This window comes from Hypanus sabinus, chromosome 22, assembly GCF_030144855.1.
Source record: "Hypanus sabinus isolate sHypSab1 chromosome 22, sHypSab1.hap1, whole genome shotgun sequence".
NCBI classification, from domain to species: Eukaryota; Metazoa; Chordata; class Chondrichthyes; order Myliobatiformes; family Dasyatidae; genus Hypanus; species Hypanus sabinus.
The window spans coordinates 20995542-21014691 of NC_082727.1; the positions used below are offsets into that span (position 1 = coordinate 20995542).

General features: G+C 45.3%; 1 protein-coding gene across 3 annotated transcripts; it reads right to left on the reverse strand.

Annotated features, from left to right (window-relative positions):
• Positions 1-1048: 1048 nt before the first annotated feature.
• Positions 1049-19147, reverse strand: stn1 (STN1 subunit of CST complex). Of its 3 annotated transcripts, none has more exons than XM_059947227.1 (10): positions 19088-19147; positions 18078-18266; positions 14283-14378; positions 9390-9461; positions 7210-7365; positions 6646-6763; positions 4574-4769; positions 3928-4050; positions 3425-3497; positions 1049-1443 (listed from the first exon to the last, which is right to left on the reverse strand). In XM_059947227.1, exons 2-10 carry the CDS (start codon positions 18205-18207, stop codon positions 1280-1282), a joined length of 1128 nt encoding a protein of 375 aa, XP_059803210.1. In that variant the 5' UTR covers positions 18208-18266; positions 19088-19147; the 3' UTR covers positions 1049-1279. The 3 variants fall into 3 exon arrangements, with proteins under 3 accessions (XP_059803210.1, XP_059803209.1, XP_059803211.1); XM_059947226.1 differs by lacking the exon at positions 19088-19147 and adding an exon at positions 18923-19038; XM_059947228.1 differs by lacking the exon at positions 19088-19147 and adding an exon at positions 18923-19034 and having other exon boundaries at positions 18078-18263.
• Between the last annotated feature and the right edge of the window lie 3 nt (positions 19148-19150).

Genomic DNA, 19150 nt, shown 5'->3' on the forward strand with positions numbered 1-19150 from the left:
CCAGTGGGAAACACAATCAACCCCATTCCCCACTCTTGTTCATCCTCTCCTGGGCACTGCTAGCTGTCCTCCCCCACTCTTCCAAGCCCACCATGCCAACCTTCCACTGTACATACAGGGAAAAATTGAATAGATTATAACTTTATTCGCTGTAATGTCTGATAATGAGAGGAGATTTGATAGAGATACTCTGAATTATGAGGGTTAGAGACAGAGAGTACTTGCCTTTTTCCTTCAGGCTAAATAAGATCAGGGATCATAGGTTAAGGTAAAATATTTAAGGGGAAGCTGAGGGGGATCTTCTTCACTCAGAACATGGTGCAAGTGTGGACCGAGCTGCCAGCAGAAGTGACAGATGCAGGTTAAATTGCACCATTTAAGAGAAGCCTGGATAAGTACTATAGATGGATGAGAGGGGTATGAAGGGCTGTGGTCCAGGTGAAAGTGGACGGGCCTAGCGGAAAACCAGGCTGCCACAGACTAGGTGGGCCAAAGGGACTGTTTGTGCTATAGTGCTCCATAACTCTATCCCTCACCGCACTGCTCTGACACAAACTGCTGCAGTCACGACACTCAGGTCACCAGAGTCACAGTTTTTGGCCAAGTCACTCCTCCGTGTGAGCGAGTGACATTCTCAGGGCGTTTGATGTGGGATTCTACCAGGCAGCGGGACCAGTGGACCTCAGTGGGGAGCATGGGATTGCCACAGGGATAGTCAGCCCGAGTGGAGCTGAATGGCTTGTGTCCGTCCAGCCAATACCCGAGGATGCTTAAAACTATGCAAAGCTACGAACTGCGCCCTCACTTGTGGGGTCCTGTTCACTGTCCTGGGAGTAGGGGTGGGTCCCTGTGCTGTCACCAGTCCAACACAACAGACCGCCCGCACTCCCCACCATTGCACAGGTCACACAGTCTCAATATGCACAAACGTGATCATTGACTTTTCTCACCTGGAGTCACTGACAAATGATAAGCAGTTCTGGGTGACGGTAAGAGATGGAGGGAAGAAGGGGTACAATATTTCTAAGAGACATCGTTGATAAATAAAGATTGTGCAATTATTTATTGGATAAAGTTGAATAAATTCATAGTCAAATCTCCACTCTACTTTCTGAGAACCTATGATAATTAATGAAGTCACTCTGTGGTCCATGTCGATGTAACTCCTGAATGAGAGGCGTGCCCTCACATACCTCTACCCACCCTCGGTCACGCTGGGGTATCGACACACACCTCACGCTCCCAGGGTCCAGTAATGCGGCACACAGCGACAGAAGTCTCATGCACGGGAGGTGGTGTAGTGCCCCTCCATAGTACTGACAATCTTGCTGGCACACTCCAAACTGTTCAGCACCCGCTGCACTGTTGCCTCAGCAACTCCTGCACTGTAGCAGTTCTGCACACAGCTCAGAATGTGGAGGATCGGGCAGCCTTTATCGATGTCTAGTGCAAAGAGAGGAAGAATTAAACACAAGGGCGTTCTGACCTCAGCTGAACACCGAGCAGTTGATATCCAAAGGAGGATTGCCAATGACCTTGAAATTTCAGTCTGATTCATCCCAAATGCCTTTCAGTACCTCACATCTGCCCTGTAAGTACAGATGGCCCCGCATTACTGTCACATATCTGCCCCGTCTGTACCCAGACCAGTACAGGTGATCCCAATCTGCCCCAGCATCCAGAACCTAGAACATTACAGCACAGTACAAGCCCTTCGATCCACAATATTGTGAAGACCCTTTAACTTACTCTAACCTCAATGTAACACTTCCCTCCCACACAGCCCTCCATTTTTCTATCATCCATGTGCCTATCTCAGTCAATTAAATGTCTCTAATGTATCTGCCTCTACCACCACCCAAGCTGTGTGTTCTGCACACTCATCACTCTCTGTGTAAAGACCCTACCTCTGAAATCCTCCTATACTTTCCTCCAATCACTTTAAAATTACAGCACAGGAACAGACCCACAATATGCTGAACCAATTAAATCAGTAATCAAATGGCCAACTAAACTAATCTCTTCTGCCTACACAATGTTCATCTCATAGAAACATAGAAAACCTACAGCACTATAGGGGTCCTTTGGCCCACAAAGATGTGCTGAACATGTCCCTACCCTAGAAATTACTAGGCTTACTTATAGCCGCCTATTTTTCTAAGCCCCATGTACCTATCCAAAAGTCTCTTAAAAGACCCTATCGTATCCGCCTCCACCACCGTTGCCGGCAGCCCATTCCACACACTCACCACTCTCCGCATAAAAAACGCACCCCTGACATCACCTCTGTACCTACTCCCCAGCACCTTAAACCTGTGTCCTCTTGTGGCAACCATTTCAGCCCTGGGAAAAAGCCTCTGACTATCCACACGATCAATGCCTCTCATCATCTTATACATCTCTATCAGGTCACCTCTCATCCTCCGTCGCTCCAAGGAGAAAAGGCTGAGTTCACTCAACCTATTCTCGTAAGGCATGCTCCCCAATCCAGGCAACGTCCTTGTAAATCTCCTCTGCACCCTTTCTATGGCTTCCACATCCTTCCATTTTCCTCATGTGCATCTGCCTGTAACCACCATCCCAGGCTTTGTGTAATAAAAACTTGTCCCTCACATCTGCTTTGGAATTAACCACTCTCACCTTAAATACATGCTCTCTGGTATTAGAAATTTCAACCCTGGGTATTGTCTGCTACTCTACCTATGCCTTTGATAAGCTTATAAATCACTATGACAGGGGTTCCCCAGCTTTTTTTATGCCATGGACCAATACCATTAAACTAGGAGTCTGTAGACCCCAGTTTGAGAACCCCTGCTCAGTGAGACCCCCCCCACCCCCCCCCCCCCCCGTCAGTCTCCACCACTCCAGAGAAAACATCCAAGTTTGTCCAAACTCACGCTACCTCCCCAATGTTCTATGAAGTTCTGGCATTCAGAACACAGATGATGAAGGCAATTCTTCACCCAAAGGGAAGTGAATCTTTAGAAATCTCCACTGCAAGGGCTGTGGAGTGTGCTCAAGCCAGAGACTGGCTGCGTTTTAGGTACGCAAGTGATATGAGGTTAGCCCATGAGAGGGAATGAATGGTTACCCTTGCTTCGATTTTTATGTTTTAAGTATTGACTGGAATTGGACTGCAGGAAAGTTGTTTTGTGGGTCAGAACTGAGTTCCTTTGGACTCTAAACCCCTTCCTCGATGGCCCTCAATGTTTAAAAGGTTTTATACAAACTACATCCTCCATTGCACAGCAGCTGAAAGCTGGTGACACCAGAGACTGTATTCACTGGAATCTGGAGCAAACAACAATCTGCCAGAGGAATTCGAGGGGTGGGGGAGGAACTGTGGACACCAAATTCAGTGTCCATCCTGGACCCTTGAAAGGGCTCACCAAAGAGGGCAAGATCTGCAGAGGAAATCACTCACATTTTGGTCTTGTGGAATCATCGCGAATGATCCCTAGTGTCACATCATGTAGCTCCTTCTCCTGGTCAGTGACCTGTGGAGAATTTGTAAACAGATCAGCATGTCAGTACGGCACAGACTCAAATCACTAGCCACTGGCCCAATATAGACATGGCTCTCATTTGGAGAATCCAGGACTAACACTCTCCGTGTAGACAGTGGTCCACATTTGTTGAATGAAACCAGGACCCTGAGCCGGAACTCTGCTTCAGGTCAGGGGGTTTTACTCCCTCAGTCTATCGGCTTTCATGACAAAGCCAGCACTCAGTGCCTTTGGGAAGAAGGTGGTAAATGCTTTTAACCTGTGGAGTCCTTCTGCTGAAGGTAACCTGCGTTTCAGGGACAGAGTCCTGGGTTTAGATTCAGTGATGACTAGGAAACTGTGCTATTCTTCCAATCCAGAATGGAGTACGACTTCAGGGGAGAGAAAAGGGATAGGCCCTAGACTGAGGCGAGACACCTACCAGATACAACTCGTTAGGGCCCTCCACCTTCTGGAAAATGACTCCCTCCTCCTGCAGTGCGGAGATGGCCTCTTGAAAAGTGGTGTGAATCTGCCTTGATACACATAGCAAGCTCGCAGGCTCCTTAAAAAGACAGGAAACAGAACATGAACACACAGCGCAGTGGCAGGAGACAGTGACAGGAGGGAGAACCCTCTCATTCAATGTCCGTCCAGCCAGACCTTCCTTATAGCTGCTCTCAATCCCAAAGCATAGCGCCCTCACCACGTACAAAATGCTGGAGGGACTTAGCAGGTCAGGCAGTATGTATGGCGGGGAATAAATAGTCGATGTTTTGGGCCAAGACCCTTCATCAGGACTGGAAAGGAAGCAGCTTCTCACTTCATTACCCCCCCACCTATCCTCTCACCTGGTCTCACTTATCACCTCAAACTCCTTTCCCTTCCCCCCACCAGCCTTTTCTGGCTTCTCCCCCTTCCCTTCCAGTCCTGTGGAGGGTCTTGTCCTAAAACGTCAACTGTATATTCCCCTCCATAGATGTTGCCTCACTTACTGAGTTCTTCCAGTATTTTGTATGTGGTGCTCCCTCAAGTTTACAAGCATCACAGAAACTCTTGTGCACCACCCCACCCCCCAATCTCCTCACCTCTTTCTCCTGCACTGAGCTCTCAGCCGAGCTTTGACCCAAGCCTTGTCCACACGAAACTTCCTGACTGCGCTGAGCAACGCAGGATAACCAGTCGATGGCCTCCAGCTCGCGTTGGTAGAAGTTCTTCACTTGGCTCTGAGCCAGAAACTCTTTGATCTTGCTTTGCAGGGAAAGGATGCATTCTCCGTCTTCGCTGGGGATGAGGAGATACGAGCAGGGAGAGAGAGATTGCAGATAAGATTAGCTTTACTACTCACATGTACATTGAAACATATAACAAAATGTATTATTTGCATTAAATTTGCATTTCCTACTGCACAGAACTGAAAGAAGCTACAGAAAGTTGTAAAATTAGTCAGCACCATCTTGGTACTAGTGTCCAAAGCACCAAAGATTCTTCCAAGGAGCGGTGCCTCAGAAAGAAGGTGTCTATTATTAAGGACCCCCATCACCCAACACACGCCCTTTTCTCATTGTTACAGCAAGGAAAGAGGTACAGAAGCCTGAAGGCACTCACTCAGTGATTCAGGAACAGTTTCTTCCCCTGTGCTGTCTGTTTCCTAAATGGACACTGAACCCATGAACATTACCTTAAATTTTTATGTATTATTTCTGTTTTGCATTACTTTTTAATTTAACTTTTTAATTCACACACACACACACACACACTTATATATATATATAGGTCTGTGTGTGTGTGTGTGTGTGAATTAAATATATAGATTATATATGTGTGTGTGTATATATATATATATATATATATATATATATGTGTGTGTGTGTGTGTGTGTGTGTGTTATATATGTTGGCCCTCCTTATCTGCGAGTCACGCATCTGCGAATCGAACCTGGAAGTGCTCTTCCAGCACTTGTTGTTCGAACATGTACAGACTTTTTTTCTTGTCATTATTCCCTAAACAATGTAGTATAACAACTATTTTACATAGCATTTACACTGTATTAGGTATTATAAGTAATCTAGAGATGATCTAAAATATACGGGAGGATATGTGTGGGTTATCGTGGATAGGGATCGGAAAAAATCTTAAGTTCTCTTACTAAGTAAGTCGGAGCAGGTACATCCAGTATTATTTAGTGTCAGTTAGTCAAACGTTTGCCTTAGTATATAGTATATATTTTACCTTTCTATGCATATAAAACACTTAAGAACGTATGTTTCAGCACCGGGCTTGGGAACGTGTCGGGTTCAAAACCCCAAAGCCCAATAATTAAACCATTGCGTTGCTTAGTAATAACTGTCACTTTCATCAGGGCAGGGCTTTTCTCACTTTATCCTTTAAAATTGTTCCGATCATTGACTGAAGTAGCCTAACACTTTTACAATGACTGATGGCGTTTCACCTCTTTCCGATCGCTTTATTATTTCCACTTTATTTTCAATCGTGATCGTGATTATTTTCGTGAACAGAAACATTGCGGATTCAGAGCTCCGCCAGGTCCCAAAGACCACCGCACTGAGACAGGTTAAATAAAGTCTGGGGTTCCACTGGGTCCTAAGGTCCACTGCATTTAGCCAGGTTGAATAAGGGACTTGAGCATCAGCATTTTTTGCTATCCGCAAAGGGTCCCGGAACCAATCAAATCAGTGAGAGTTTTACAGGGCAGCCTGCAAATGGAGCCAGACTTCCAGCACCAACTTACTAGCTCTAACCTTTAGGTCTTTGGAATGTGGGAGGACACAGGAGCACCTGGAGGAAACTCACATGGTCATGGTGAGAACGTACAGCAGTGGGAACTGAACCCTAATCGCTGGCGCCATAATAACGTTACACTAAACACTACATCTCTGTGCCACTATAGAGTTGGACAGAGAGCAAGCAGACAGACAAAACTGGGCAGGGTGCTCAGGGGAACAGCATTGAGATCATAAACAGTCCCTTCCCTGACCTCTCCCCTCTGTTTCTGTTCACCACCACCCCCTCCCCCAGGATCCTTCCCGCTCTCTCCTCACATTCCTCCTCCTGCCGCACACCCCTCACTGCTTTCCCTATCCCAGTGCTTGAGCTGCCCCCCCCCCCCCCCAACCTCCCACTTATCCTCTGTTCTCACTTTGCCTCCGTGCTGTCCTTTGGAACTTGACACGCTTTGTCGTAGAAGCTGCGGTAAAGGTGAGGCAGCTCCAGCATGTGGGAGATCTGTATGGTGAAGAGAGGATCCACCAGCTTGGCTACAGGCAAAGAGAACATAACCAGAGCAGGAGTTACCCCAGCCCAGGGCAGATCCACCCCCACCCTGCCCCTTCCCATTCTCCCCCCCACACCCTGCCCCCTCCCATTCTCTCTCCCCCTCACCCTGCCCACTCGCAATTTCTCTCTACCCCCACCCTGCCCCCTCCTGTTCTCTACCCCTCACCCTGCCCCCTCCCATTCTCTACCCCTCACCCTGCCCCCTCCCATTCTCTCTCTCCCCGACCCTGCCTCCTCCCATTCTCTCCCCGACCCTGCCTCCTCCCATTCTCTCCCCCCACCCTGCCCCTGCCCATTCTCTACCCCTCACCCGTTCTCTGCCAGAATCCTGCCCCGTCCCGTTCTCTCCCCCAGCCCGCCCCCTCCCATTCTCTCCCCCACCCTGTCCCCTCCCATTCTCTCCCCCCACCCTGCCTGAGCCACTCACTGATACTGGTGCTACTGATTTCCCGTCGCTCTCTGTAATCCCTGATGCGTCCCCGGACCTGGACAACGTCGCCCAGGTCCAAGCGGGAATTGCCGTGTTCCAGTCTGGTGATGCGGCTCAGCTGGTCAAGGAGATCCAAGCCCCTGGAGGACGAAGCTGCAAGAAGAGCCAGAATCAGGTTTATTATCATCACATCTGTCGTGAAACTTCTTGTTTTTGGCAGCAGCACAGTGCAACACATAAATAAAAATGATAGATTACAATAAGAAATATATATGAAGTAAATAGGTAGTGCAAGATAGTGAGGTAGTGTTCATGGGTGTAATTGGGGGTGGGGGGGTGGGCTCATTCGGTCGGAAGGGCCTGTTACTGTGCTTAGGAGGAGACAATGGTGCCTTACGGCAATTCCTTTGTGTGAATCTTTGGAAACAACTCTATTTCTATCTTTAATATCTCTTTTCCCTTGCAGGGTTCTTTTGTAGATCCTGACCTGGAGTTACACGCTGACTTTGGTTCTTTGCGGGAATGGGACCCGCTCTCGGGGTTTCATGACTGGCCATTATTCGGTATGCCAAGGATGCGACCTAAGAAGTTAGCTCACCTTTGGAGTTCTGGGATCTCATGGCTCTGGAGATGGGTGGACCGAAGGTCAGTGTCTCTGCAGGAATCCGGTGTGTCGTGGGAGATGGAAGATCGAAATCAGTGACCTGGCTGTTGGCTCTGTGTCCAGACTCCTGACCTCTTTGGGCACAGAGCTTGGAAAAAGCAACCCAACAGACTTTCAACATCATAAATCAGTGAGTTCTTTGTTATGTCTCCCCTCTCGCTATGAAACAGAGACACCTCTTTCTCCCTTATTAGAGAGAGGGAGAGCCTGTGGTATGTCGAATACCGGGTGAACGAGTAGCCTTTGGGGTATTGCAAGTCGTGTCTTTGCTGATGCTTTTTGCTTTTGCTTGTGTGCTCGGTGGTGGGTGCCAATATTTTTTTTGCTGGTGGGGGAAGATGATTGGTGCTTATGTGTGGGGGGGGGGAAGCTTTGGGGCTCTAATACTTAACTGTCATTCATTCATTCTTTAGGGCATTCCTCTGTTTTTCACGGATGTTTGCAAAGAAAAAGTATTTCAGGATGTATATTGTATACATTTCTCTGACTCTACGTGTACCTTTGAAACCTTTGAATCTCTAAGTAAGATTTATAAAAATTCCTCTGCACTTGTTCTGCCTGCTGTTTTGGTCTCTACCTGACCCTCAGTGGATAGTGAAGCGGATTACCTAGTCACTGTCCCCTGTCGGCCAAGGTACAGTCTTGATTTGAGTCCAGGCCATCCTGGGTCACCGACATCTATCTTACAGATACTTACTCTGAGAGCATTGTTAAAGTCACCAGCCTCCAGAGTGTCCAAGACATTTTCAAGGAGCAATGCCTCAAAAAGGCGGCATCCATCATCAAGGACCTCCAGCACCTGCTTCTCACTGTTACCATCAGAAAGGAGGTCAAGGAGCCTGAAACCACATGCTCAACAATTCAGAAACAGCTTCTTCCCCTCTGCCATCCGATTTCTGAATGGACATTGAACCCATGAACACTACCTCACTCCTCTTTAAAATGGTTAAAAAATAATATACTTATTTTATCTCTATTACATACATATATATATTTACTGTAATTCAGTTTTCTCTCTATTATTATGTATTGGATTTTACTACTGCCGTGAAGACAACAAATTTTGCCAGTGATATTAAACCTGATTCTGATGTACCTGCACCAGTCTACTCCTCTCTACCTACTCCTCGTAACTTCTTTCTTGTCAGTCTGATGAGTTTTTGATGTATTCATTACAGTACTGTGGAGGTACTGAGCGATTTTTGTGTATTTTCTAATCTGCAGATAAAATCGGCTAAAGGACATGGGTGAAAACAGACCCTGTTTGTTACCCGGGCATATCCCAGAATCCCTTCCCCCACATCTTACTTTGTACATTTATTAATCCACTCCTGAATCTTTACTGAATTCTTCATCACCCTACAGCATGGTTACTCACTCACTGATTTTGGGTCTAAATGTTGGACTATGGAGAGGACTGCAGAGACTCAGCATCAATACGGCCAAACAAAGGTGGGCATTGCATGCCAGCCGCCCATGCTAAGTGTTGGAAGGATAGAAGTAAGCTCTGTACCTGGTTTGGTGATTTCCACAGGTGTTTGCTTCTTCCACCACAAACAACTTATGACTCCAGTCCCGTCATCCACTGCAAAGCACAAGTAACATGTGAGAAGGATAATACAGGTGGTAAGGGTGAAGTGGGTAACATGAGTGACACAGGTGAGTGGACCAGAACCAGGAAAGGTGACTTTTATCTATTTAGAGTAACAGGCCCTTCTGGCCCATGAGCCTGTGCCACTTAATTACATCCACGTGACTAAGTAACCCACTAACTTTGGAACATGGGAGGACACTGGAGCACCCTGAGGAAAACTACGTGGTCATGGGGAGAATGTACAGACTCCATACAACCATTAGGAGGATTGAACCCCAATCACTGGTGCTGTAATCGATATGCTACACTTTGCCGCCCAGTCCCACAATACTGTTAAACTCTGAGACCAACCATTTAAGAACAAGATGTACATCTATTCCCAGAACCCTACTGAGTCTCAGCAATGAACCAACCTACAGCTCAAACCTTACCCCCGGCCAAACCATTCCCACCTCACAACTTCCCCATGCTTAGAAAAGTAGAGGGCTATGGATAACCCTAGGTAATTTCTAAAGTAAGTACATGTTTGGCACAGCATTGTGGGCTGAAGGGCCTGTATAGTGCAGTAGTTTTTCTATATTTCTAATTTACTGAGGATATTCCAGGGCATTCTGTAACCTACATTAACACGTGATGCAGACTCCAGAACTACAGTACCTATAAAAAGTATTCAGCCTCCCACTTGGAAGTTTTCATGCTTTATTGTTTTATAACATTGCATCACAGTGGATTTAACTTGGCTTTTTTGACAATGATCAACAGAAAAAGAGTCTTCCATGTCAAAGTGAAAGCAGATCGCTACAAAGTGATCTAAATGAATTGCAAAAAAAGAAAACAAAATTTACAAATGCACATTAGTATCAGTAAAGCAGAGGCTAAGTGTGTAATTTGGGGAAAAGTCATCCAAATGGGGCAAGAAAGGTGGGAGAGGAAAGGGAGGCATTTATATCAAATTCAAAAGAGTGTTACAGCTATTAGGGTAGGCAGTGGATACAGAAGAGAGGAAACTGTGTGGACTGCGTTTAGGCTGGGGCACTGTGCACTAAACAAAACATTGAAAATGATAGGGAAACACCAGACAAGATTGTGTGAGGAATGTCAGGAAGAGGAGTCAGTAGAACATGTAATTCTGAGTTGCTGGAAGTATGGGATACAGAGAGAGATGATGAGAATTAATCTAAGGGAATTGGGGGTGCAGGAATTCACATTAAAAGAGTTACTGGGCATGGGTGAGAGAGCACAGGTCAGGGTACTTTTAGCTTTCTTAAGGGATACAGGGTTTTCTTGATAGGATATGATGGATAAGCAGGAATAGGGTTCTAGGATGGCCAAAGAAGGAAGGATAAAGTGTAGATTGGGGGGGTGGGAGAGGGAGAGAGAGGGAGAGGGAGAGGGAGAGGGAGAGGGAGAGGGAGAGGGAGAGGGAGAGGGAGAGGGAGAGGGAGAGGGAGAGGGAGAGAGAGAGAGAGAGAGAGAGAGAGAAAAATGGGTGAAGGGATTTAGAACGTAAGTCTGTCGTCTGATCCACACTCCAGAGCAGAAGGTGGCGGTAATGCACCATTAAGCTGGGTGCTAATTGCCGAAGAAGAATTGCAAATATAAAATACAAAATAATTGATTGCATAAGTATTCAAACCCCCCCCCCCCTTTTAATATGACACACCAAATCATCACTGGTGCAGTCAATTGGTTTTCAAAGTCATATAATTAGTTAAATGGGGTATGTTTTTGGAGACCTGTGTGTAGTCAAGATGTTTCAATTAAATGTAGTAAAAATACACCTGTAACTGGAAGTCAACTGCTGGTGAGTCAATATCCTGGTAATAACTACACCATGAAGACAAAAGAACATTGCAAGCACTTCCACAAAAAAGTTATTGAAAAGCACAAGAGACGGATAAAAGAAAATGTCCAAGTTATGTATATCCCTTGGAGTACAGTTAAGTCAATCATCAAGGAATGGAAAGAATATTATATGAAGTGTAAATCTGCCTAGGGCAGGCCATCCTCAAAAACTGAGTGACTGTGCAAGAAGGGGATTAGTGAGGCGGGCCACGAGAGATTTGTGACAACTCTGGAGGAGTTACCAACTTCAGTGGTTGAGATGGGAGAGAATGCACGTACAACTTTTGCCAGGGTGCAGCTTTATGGGAGGGTGAAAGGGAAAGCCACTACTGAAAAAAACTCACATGAAATCTCGGCTAGAGTTTGCAAGAAGACACGTGGGGGACTCTGAAGTCAGCTGGAAGAAGGTTCTATGGTCTGTTGAAACCAAAATTGAGCTTTTTGACCATCAAACTTAATGGTATGTTTGCTGTAAGCCAAACACCACACATCATCAAAAATACACTATCCATATCATGAAGCATGTTGGTGGCTGTATCATGTTGTGGGGATTTCACTGCAGCAGGCCTGAAAGGTAGAGGGGTAAAATTAATACAGCAAAATATAGGGAAATCCTGCAGGAAAACCTGATGCAGTCTGCAAAAGAACTGTGACTTGGGAGAAGATTTGTTTTCCAGCAAAACAATCACTCCAAGCATCAAGCCAAAGCTAAACAGAAATGGCTTCAAAATAATGTCCTGGAGTGGCCAAATCGCACTTCAGACTTCAATCCAATTGAGAATTTGTGGCTGGACTTGAAAAGGGCTGTTCACTCACGATTCCCATACAATCTGACAGAACTTGGGCAGTTTTGTAAAGAAGAATGGGAAACAATTGCAGTGTCCAGATGTGCATCCTGGCCACACAGACTCAAGGCTGTAATTGCTGCCAAAGATGCATCTACTAAATACTGGCTTGAAAGGGGTGAATACTTATGCAATCAATTATTTTGTATTTTATATCTGCAATTCGTTTGGATCACTTCGTAGAGATCTGTTTCACTTTGACATGTGTCTTTTTCTGTTGATCAGTATCAAAAAAGCCCAATTAAATGCACCGTGATTCAATATTGTAATGCAATAAAACATGAAAATTTCTGGGGGGGGGGAATGAATACTTTTTTATAGACACTATCACTGTGGGGCAGCAGCATAAGGGACATTGGCCAAGGGGTCTCCAGAGCTGGTGGTAGGAGGAGGGGGTAGAGATAAGTCAGAGTTATACGGCATGAGAACAGGCCCTTCAGTCCGTAAGACCACTAGACACAGGAGTGAAATTAGGTCATTTGGCCCATCGAGTCTGCTCTGGCATTTCATCATGGCTGATACATTTTCCTTCTCAGCCCCAGTCACCTGCCTTCTCCCTGTATCCCTTCATGCCCTGATCAATCAAGAATTTATCAACCTCTACCTTAAATATACATAAAGTCTTGGCCTCCACAAATGCCTGTGACAACAAATTCCACAGATTCACCACTCTTTGGCTAAAGAAATTCTTCCTAATTTCAGTTCCAAAAGTACACCCCTCAATTCTGAGGCTGCGTCCTTTGATTTCATATTCTCCTACCATAGGAAACATCCTCTCCATCAAGGCCTTTCACCATTTGACAGGTTTCAATGATGTCATTCCTCATTCTTTAGAATTCCCATGAATACAGGCCCAAAGCCTTCAAACGCTCTTCATATAACAAGTCATTCAAACCTGGAGTTATTTTTGTGAACCTCCTTTGAACCCTCTCCAGTTTCAGCATATCCTTTCTAAGCTAAGGGGCCCAAAACTGCTCACAATACTCCAAGTGAGGCCTCATCAGTGCTTTATAGTCTCATCATTTCATCCTTGCTTTTATATTCTAGTCCTCTCAAAATGAATGCTAACATTGCATTTACCTTCCTCACCACAGACTCAACCTGCAAATTAACCTTCAGGGAATCCTGCACAAGGACTCCCAAGTCCCTTTGTGCTTCAGATTTTTGTATTTGCTCTCCAGTTAGAAAATAGTCCACCCTTTCATTTCTTCTACCGGCAGCCCACCAGAAAAGACTCCCTTTGCTCCTTGCTTCCTGCCTGTCGGTCACTACTTTATCCATGCTGGAATTTTTCCTGTAATACCACGGGCTCATAGCTTGTTAAGCAGCCTCATGTTTGGCACCTTGTCAAAGCCCTTCTGAAAATCCAAATACACAATATCCTTTGTCTATCCTGTTTGTTATTTCTTCAAAGATTTCCAGCAGATTTGTCAGGCAAGCTTTTCTTTTGCGGAAGCCGTATTGACTATGGCCTATTTTATCATGAGCCTCCAAACACCCCAAAACAACATTCTTAACAATCAACAACATCTTCCCAACCACTGAGGTCAGATAACTGGCCTATAATTTCCTTTCTTCTGCCTCTCTCGAAGAGCGGAGAGACATTTGCAATTTTCCAGTCTTCCGGAACCATTTCAGAATCTAGTGTTTCTTGAAGTCATTACTAATGCCTCCACAGTCTTTTCAGTCACCTCTTTCATCTCATCCCTTTTGACCAAGTGTCTGCCCAAGATGGCTGTGTTTGGCCATTATCCCTCAAAACCTTTCCTATCCATAAACTTGTCCAAATACCTTAGACACTGTATTTGTAGCTGCCTCTACCACTTCCTCTGGCAGCTTATTCATATATCTTCTCTTCCATAGGGGAAGATAACTCTGGCACTGAGACCAGGGTTGGTGTGCATGTATGAGAGCGGGGAGGTCTTTAAGTTGGGCTGTATGGTGTACATGATGTTAATGCAAGAAGGTGGGAATCGGAGCAGCAAAATGCCCTGCTCAGAGCAGCAGCTCCCACTGAATGAGGTAGTGTCATAGTCAGTCCCAGCCCACAGCCTCAACTGGATGCTCAGGCTCCAAGCTGCTGAGTCAGGGAACAAACACAGAAGCCACTGGAATCACCAACCTCCAAAAATGCAGCACTTCTCCTTCTCCTGCCTCTGGACCACAGTCCCCAGGATTTCCACCTTGCTGATGGGGTGAGTCTTATAGAAAAACACACCTGTGCAAGGAAAACAAAAACTGTGACTTCCTTTGTGAGAGCAAACACTTGCAAAGACTCAGGTACAGGCTGGGCTGAAGTTGAAGTCTTTAACTAAAGGAAGCAACAGTTGAAGAAGGCAGGTGTGAGGTGTGAACATCCACAGAAAAGAAAAGCACAGAAGCAGGCCCTTTGGCCCATCAAGTCTGTGCCAAACCATTTAAACTGCTTACTCCCATCAATCTACACAAGACCATAGCCCTCCATACCCCTGCCATCTATGGTATACTTGGTATAAACAAGATTCAGAATATCAAAAATAAATAAATGTGTAAAAAGAAAGCTTAACAAATGGGTTTCATGTTCAATATATGTGCATGTATGAAGTTCACATATGAAGTTCCTCAAGACTGGAAGGTGGCTAATGTCATTCATTGTTTAAGAAGGATACCAAGGTCAAGCCAGGGAGCTATAGGCCAGTCAGCCTGATATCAGTGGCAGTGAAATTACTGGAGGGAATTCTGAAGCATAGGATCTATCAGCATTTTGGGTATACAAAGTCTGATTAGGAGGATTTAAGTCAAAGTTCAAATTCAAATTTATTATCAAAGTACATACACATCACCATATTCGACCTTGAAATTAATTTTCTTTCAGACATTTATAGGAAAATAAGAAATAAATGGAACTTATTATACAATAACACTGAAGATGTACAAAAGACAGATCATGCAAATAATAATAAAAAGTAAACAAAACATGAGAACATGAGTGCAGAGTCCATTTAAATGTCAAAGCAATTTACAGTACATAACTGAGTCATCATTAGCTTTGTGGAAAGTTGTGCTTTACCTAAGGTTGCAAGAAAAAGTTCAAAAGATGTTTAACAAGTGTGACAAAATAAACTTCAGAAAAGTTGAGGCCCTGGGATTAATGGGGTAGCTATTAGAGTGGGTGTTAAACTGCCTAATGAGAGTACACTGGTGCCTTCTCAGGTCGATTGTTTTTCAGGCTGGACATAGCATAGCTCCTCCAGCCTTGTGTAGAACTTGTCTGTGGCCAGTACCAGGTCCAGTGATCTTCCGATATTTATTAGTTCTTGTATGTATTTAGTACGGCAAACAGGTCGTCTCAACAATTAAGGTTCTCAGAAATGCAGTAAACAGTGATGAGACCACGAATGGTGTCAGGAGGGAGACTCCCACTGGGAAAACAGACACGCATGAATCATGATACATTTCACACAGAATATTCCTCAGAAAGGATACAACAGTTTCAATACAGGCATCAAGAAGGCAGCATCCACCATTAAAGATCCTCACCATTAGGAACATGCCCTCTCTTGTTACTATGATTGGGTTAGAGATACAGGAGCCTGAAAACACAAACTCAATGATTTGGGAACAACTTCTTCCCCTCCACCATCAGTTTTCTGAACAGTCTATAAAGATTCAAAAACCATTTAATATCAAAGTAGGTATGCGGTACACAACACTGAGATTTGTCTTCCCCACAGACAATCATAAAACAATGAAAAGCATGGAACCCTTTCAAAGAATAACATCAAATTCCACTCCCCCACCCACTCATGCAAAAAAAACACCAAATCACACAAACAGAAAAATAAAACAAGTGAAAAATGTAGAATATTAAACACAAAAATCGAAGAGTCCAGGGAGAAACTAAAGATGGCACCAGAGGGCGACTTCTTCCAGTGAAACTTTAAATTCTTCTCTCTAATGTCTTTTCTTTCCTTTTTAAGGTGGCTTGGGTCCTGTTGGAGTCTGTGATCTACAGCTGCACTCAAACTGTGGTTCTTCACGGCATTGAGTTCCCAAAACCAGGGCACGCCAGGCAGTCGTTTTCAACACCTACAGGAGCGGACTAGAAGATGTGCACCTTGAGGGCGCATCCTTGTGGTCAACTTGATTCCCACCGGTGTCGCCAACTAAAGTGTTGTAGGAGATTGGAACTCCAAGATAGTGGGTGTGGCTGTCAGATGTCATTGCACTCGAGTAATAGCTCTCTCTCTCTTTCAAGGATGATAGACAGTTTGCTGCCAATTCTTGAGTCGGGGAACTTGAAATAAAAGCAATGAGCAAACTGTAATATTAAAACAGTGAGCTGTTGGTCTCCCTTCTCGCTGTGGCAGCAGTGGTACCCCCCTCTCTCTCTCTAATAGAGAATTGATGTTTCAGGAGGTTGAAGAGGTTAACTGACCTGTAACTGTAACACACTAGTTCAGATTGAACCTCTGCATTATCCGATGGCCACCACCAGAGGGTCCTTCTGAGCAGTAGCTTCATCACCCAAAGGAGAAATTGTACATTGGCTGGAAATCCTCTCCAGCACTGAAATATTAATTCTGGTCCTCTCCTCATAATGCCCAGTCTGATTATCATTTGCCACATTACTGTTTCGTTTTAACCAAAGATACTACGTATAATCACTCACAAGGTGCTAGTGGAACTCAGCAAATCAGGGAGCATCTCTGGAGGGAAATAAAGTCAACCTTTTGGACTGAGACCCTTCTTCAGGAATGGAACTTGCTCACAGCACGAACGTCCATTTCACTAATTTCGGGTAATTACTCTCTCTTCCCCTTTTGTCTTTTTCTATTCCCGATTCTGGTTCCCCTCTCATCTCTTCCACTCACCTGTCCATCATCTCCATCTGATGCCATTCTTCCATGGTCTACTCTCCTCTCCCATTAGATTCCTTCTTCTTCAGCCCTTTACCTCTTCCACCTACCATCTCCAGCTTCTCACTTCATTCCCCCCCTCCCCACCAATCTGGTTTCACCTATCACCAGCCAGCTTTTACTCCTCCCCTCTCCTCACCTTCTTTTTCTGACTTCCTCCCCCTTGCCTTCCAGTCCTGATGAAAGGTCTCAGCCCGAAACGCCATTTGTCAATTCCTCTCCGTAGATGCTGTCTGGCCTGCTGAGTTCCCCCAGCATTTTGTGTGTGTGTGTGTTGCTCCAGATTTCCAGTATCTGCAGAATATTACATGAATGTATAAACCATACTCTTCACCTGGGAACACTGAATGGAAGATGTAGAGGAGGTTTACTTTGTGTAACCTACACTGCCCTTCTCAATGGGGTGTTTGATGGAATCAGGTTTATTATCACTGACATATGTAGTGAAATTCAAACACGAGGAAATCTGCAGATGCTGGAAATTCGAGCACCACACACGAAGTGTTTGTGGAACGCAGCAGGCCAGGCACCTGACGAAGGGTCTCGGCCCGAAACATTGACTGTACTTCTTCCTATAGATGCTGCCTGGCCTGCTGCGTTCCACCAGCATTTTGTCTATGTAGTGAAATTTGTTGTTTGGTTGCAGCAGTACAATGCAAGACAAAAAAATGAAAACAGAAATAAATATAATTGTGCAAAACAGGAATAGTGAATTGCTGTTTCAGAATTCACTATTCAGAATTCTGATGGCAGAGGGGAAGAAGCTGTTCCTTAAAAGTTGAGCTCAGGTTTCTGTACCTCCTTTCCGATGGTAAAAGAGAGTATGTCCCTGATGGCCAGTGTCCTTAATAATGTATGCCACCTTCTTGAGGCACTGCTTTCAATGGTGGGGAAGCTAGTGCCTCGGATGGGGCTAACCAAGTCCAACCTTCTGTAGCCTCTTTCATCTAATCTAACCCATCCTGTACCTGAATTACCCCCACCTAAACGGACCATTTAATAGTCAACCACTGATTTACCTGGAATATGCCGAGAGTTCTTGAGTTCAAGGATGTCCCGGATATAGAGTTTGGCAAACACTACATGTACTGGGTCCAGGCCCCACAGAATGGGTGGTACAGGGTCTTCTGCACTGTCATAGTGAGCCATTAATGCCTCAGTCTCCTTCACATCACCAGAATGCAACCGGACGAAGGCAAGTGTCCCTGCTGTTGAAAATTAAAACCAATGGAGTTGAAAAATCCATCAACACCAAATGCACCCCATTTATTTACCAGTCCACGCTGGACATAGAGTCTGTAGTGAGACCAACCCCAAAAACTGGGCCCCATTCTCCTCCAAGCCCCAGAGGTTGAGTAAGCAGAGAACAGGAATGAGAGTGGAATGCAATCTATCTACGATGCTGAAGGTGAACTGTAGGAAAGAACGAGGAGTGGGGGACAGTGACGAACTGTCGTCGAAAATGTTTCATCAAAGGCAAAGATGTCTACCCACTAGATGTCAGCTATCTCCTGCAGACTGATGGGGAGTCCGTGTCCTCATCAGTCATCTCAAAGCTCACAAAACCGTACAGGAATCACCGTCAACCCGCAGAACTATTCACAAGATATTTGAGTTGTATTTATTAACACTGTGCATCTTCTTTCACGAAAACATGCAAAACCGTTTTTAAAATCCTCTGCCATTTCCCCTTTTCCGCAATATAAGTTCTCTGCTCCCGTTCTGTAACGTGTTCCTAACTATGTATAGAACGGCGGGAATCACTTCAGGAACAGGTTCTACTTCCCACTCCCCCGGCCTGGACCTTCCTTATACCCCGAGGCATGCGACCAGTTACACTACAGACACTGCGAATGTTACCCACGGCCTGCGGAGCCAGGGCCAGGATGATTTGGGGTTGTCAGTAGGCGACATAGACGGAAGCCTCCGCCGCCTAACACTCTCCCGATGGAACATGAGCCATCTTCGCTACTCGATTGCTCCATACTGGAGGAAAAAGCGGTCCTCCGAGGACGCGGGTGTCACTTACCATCTGCAGGTGAACGCCATGATCGCCGCTCGATTGCACTGACCTGGAAGTCGGCACGGTCCT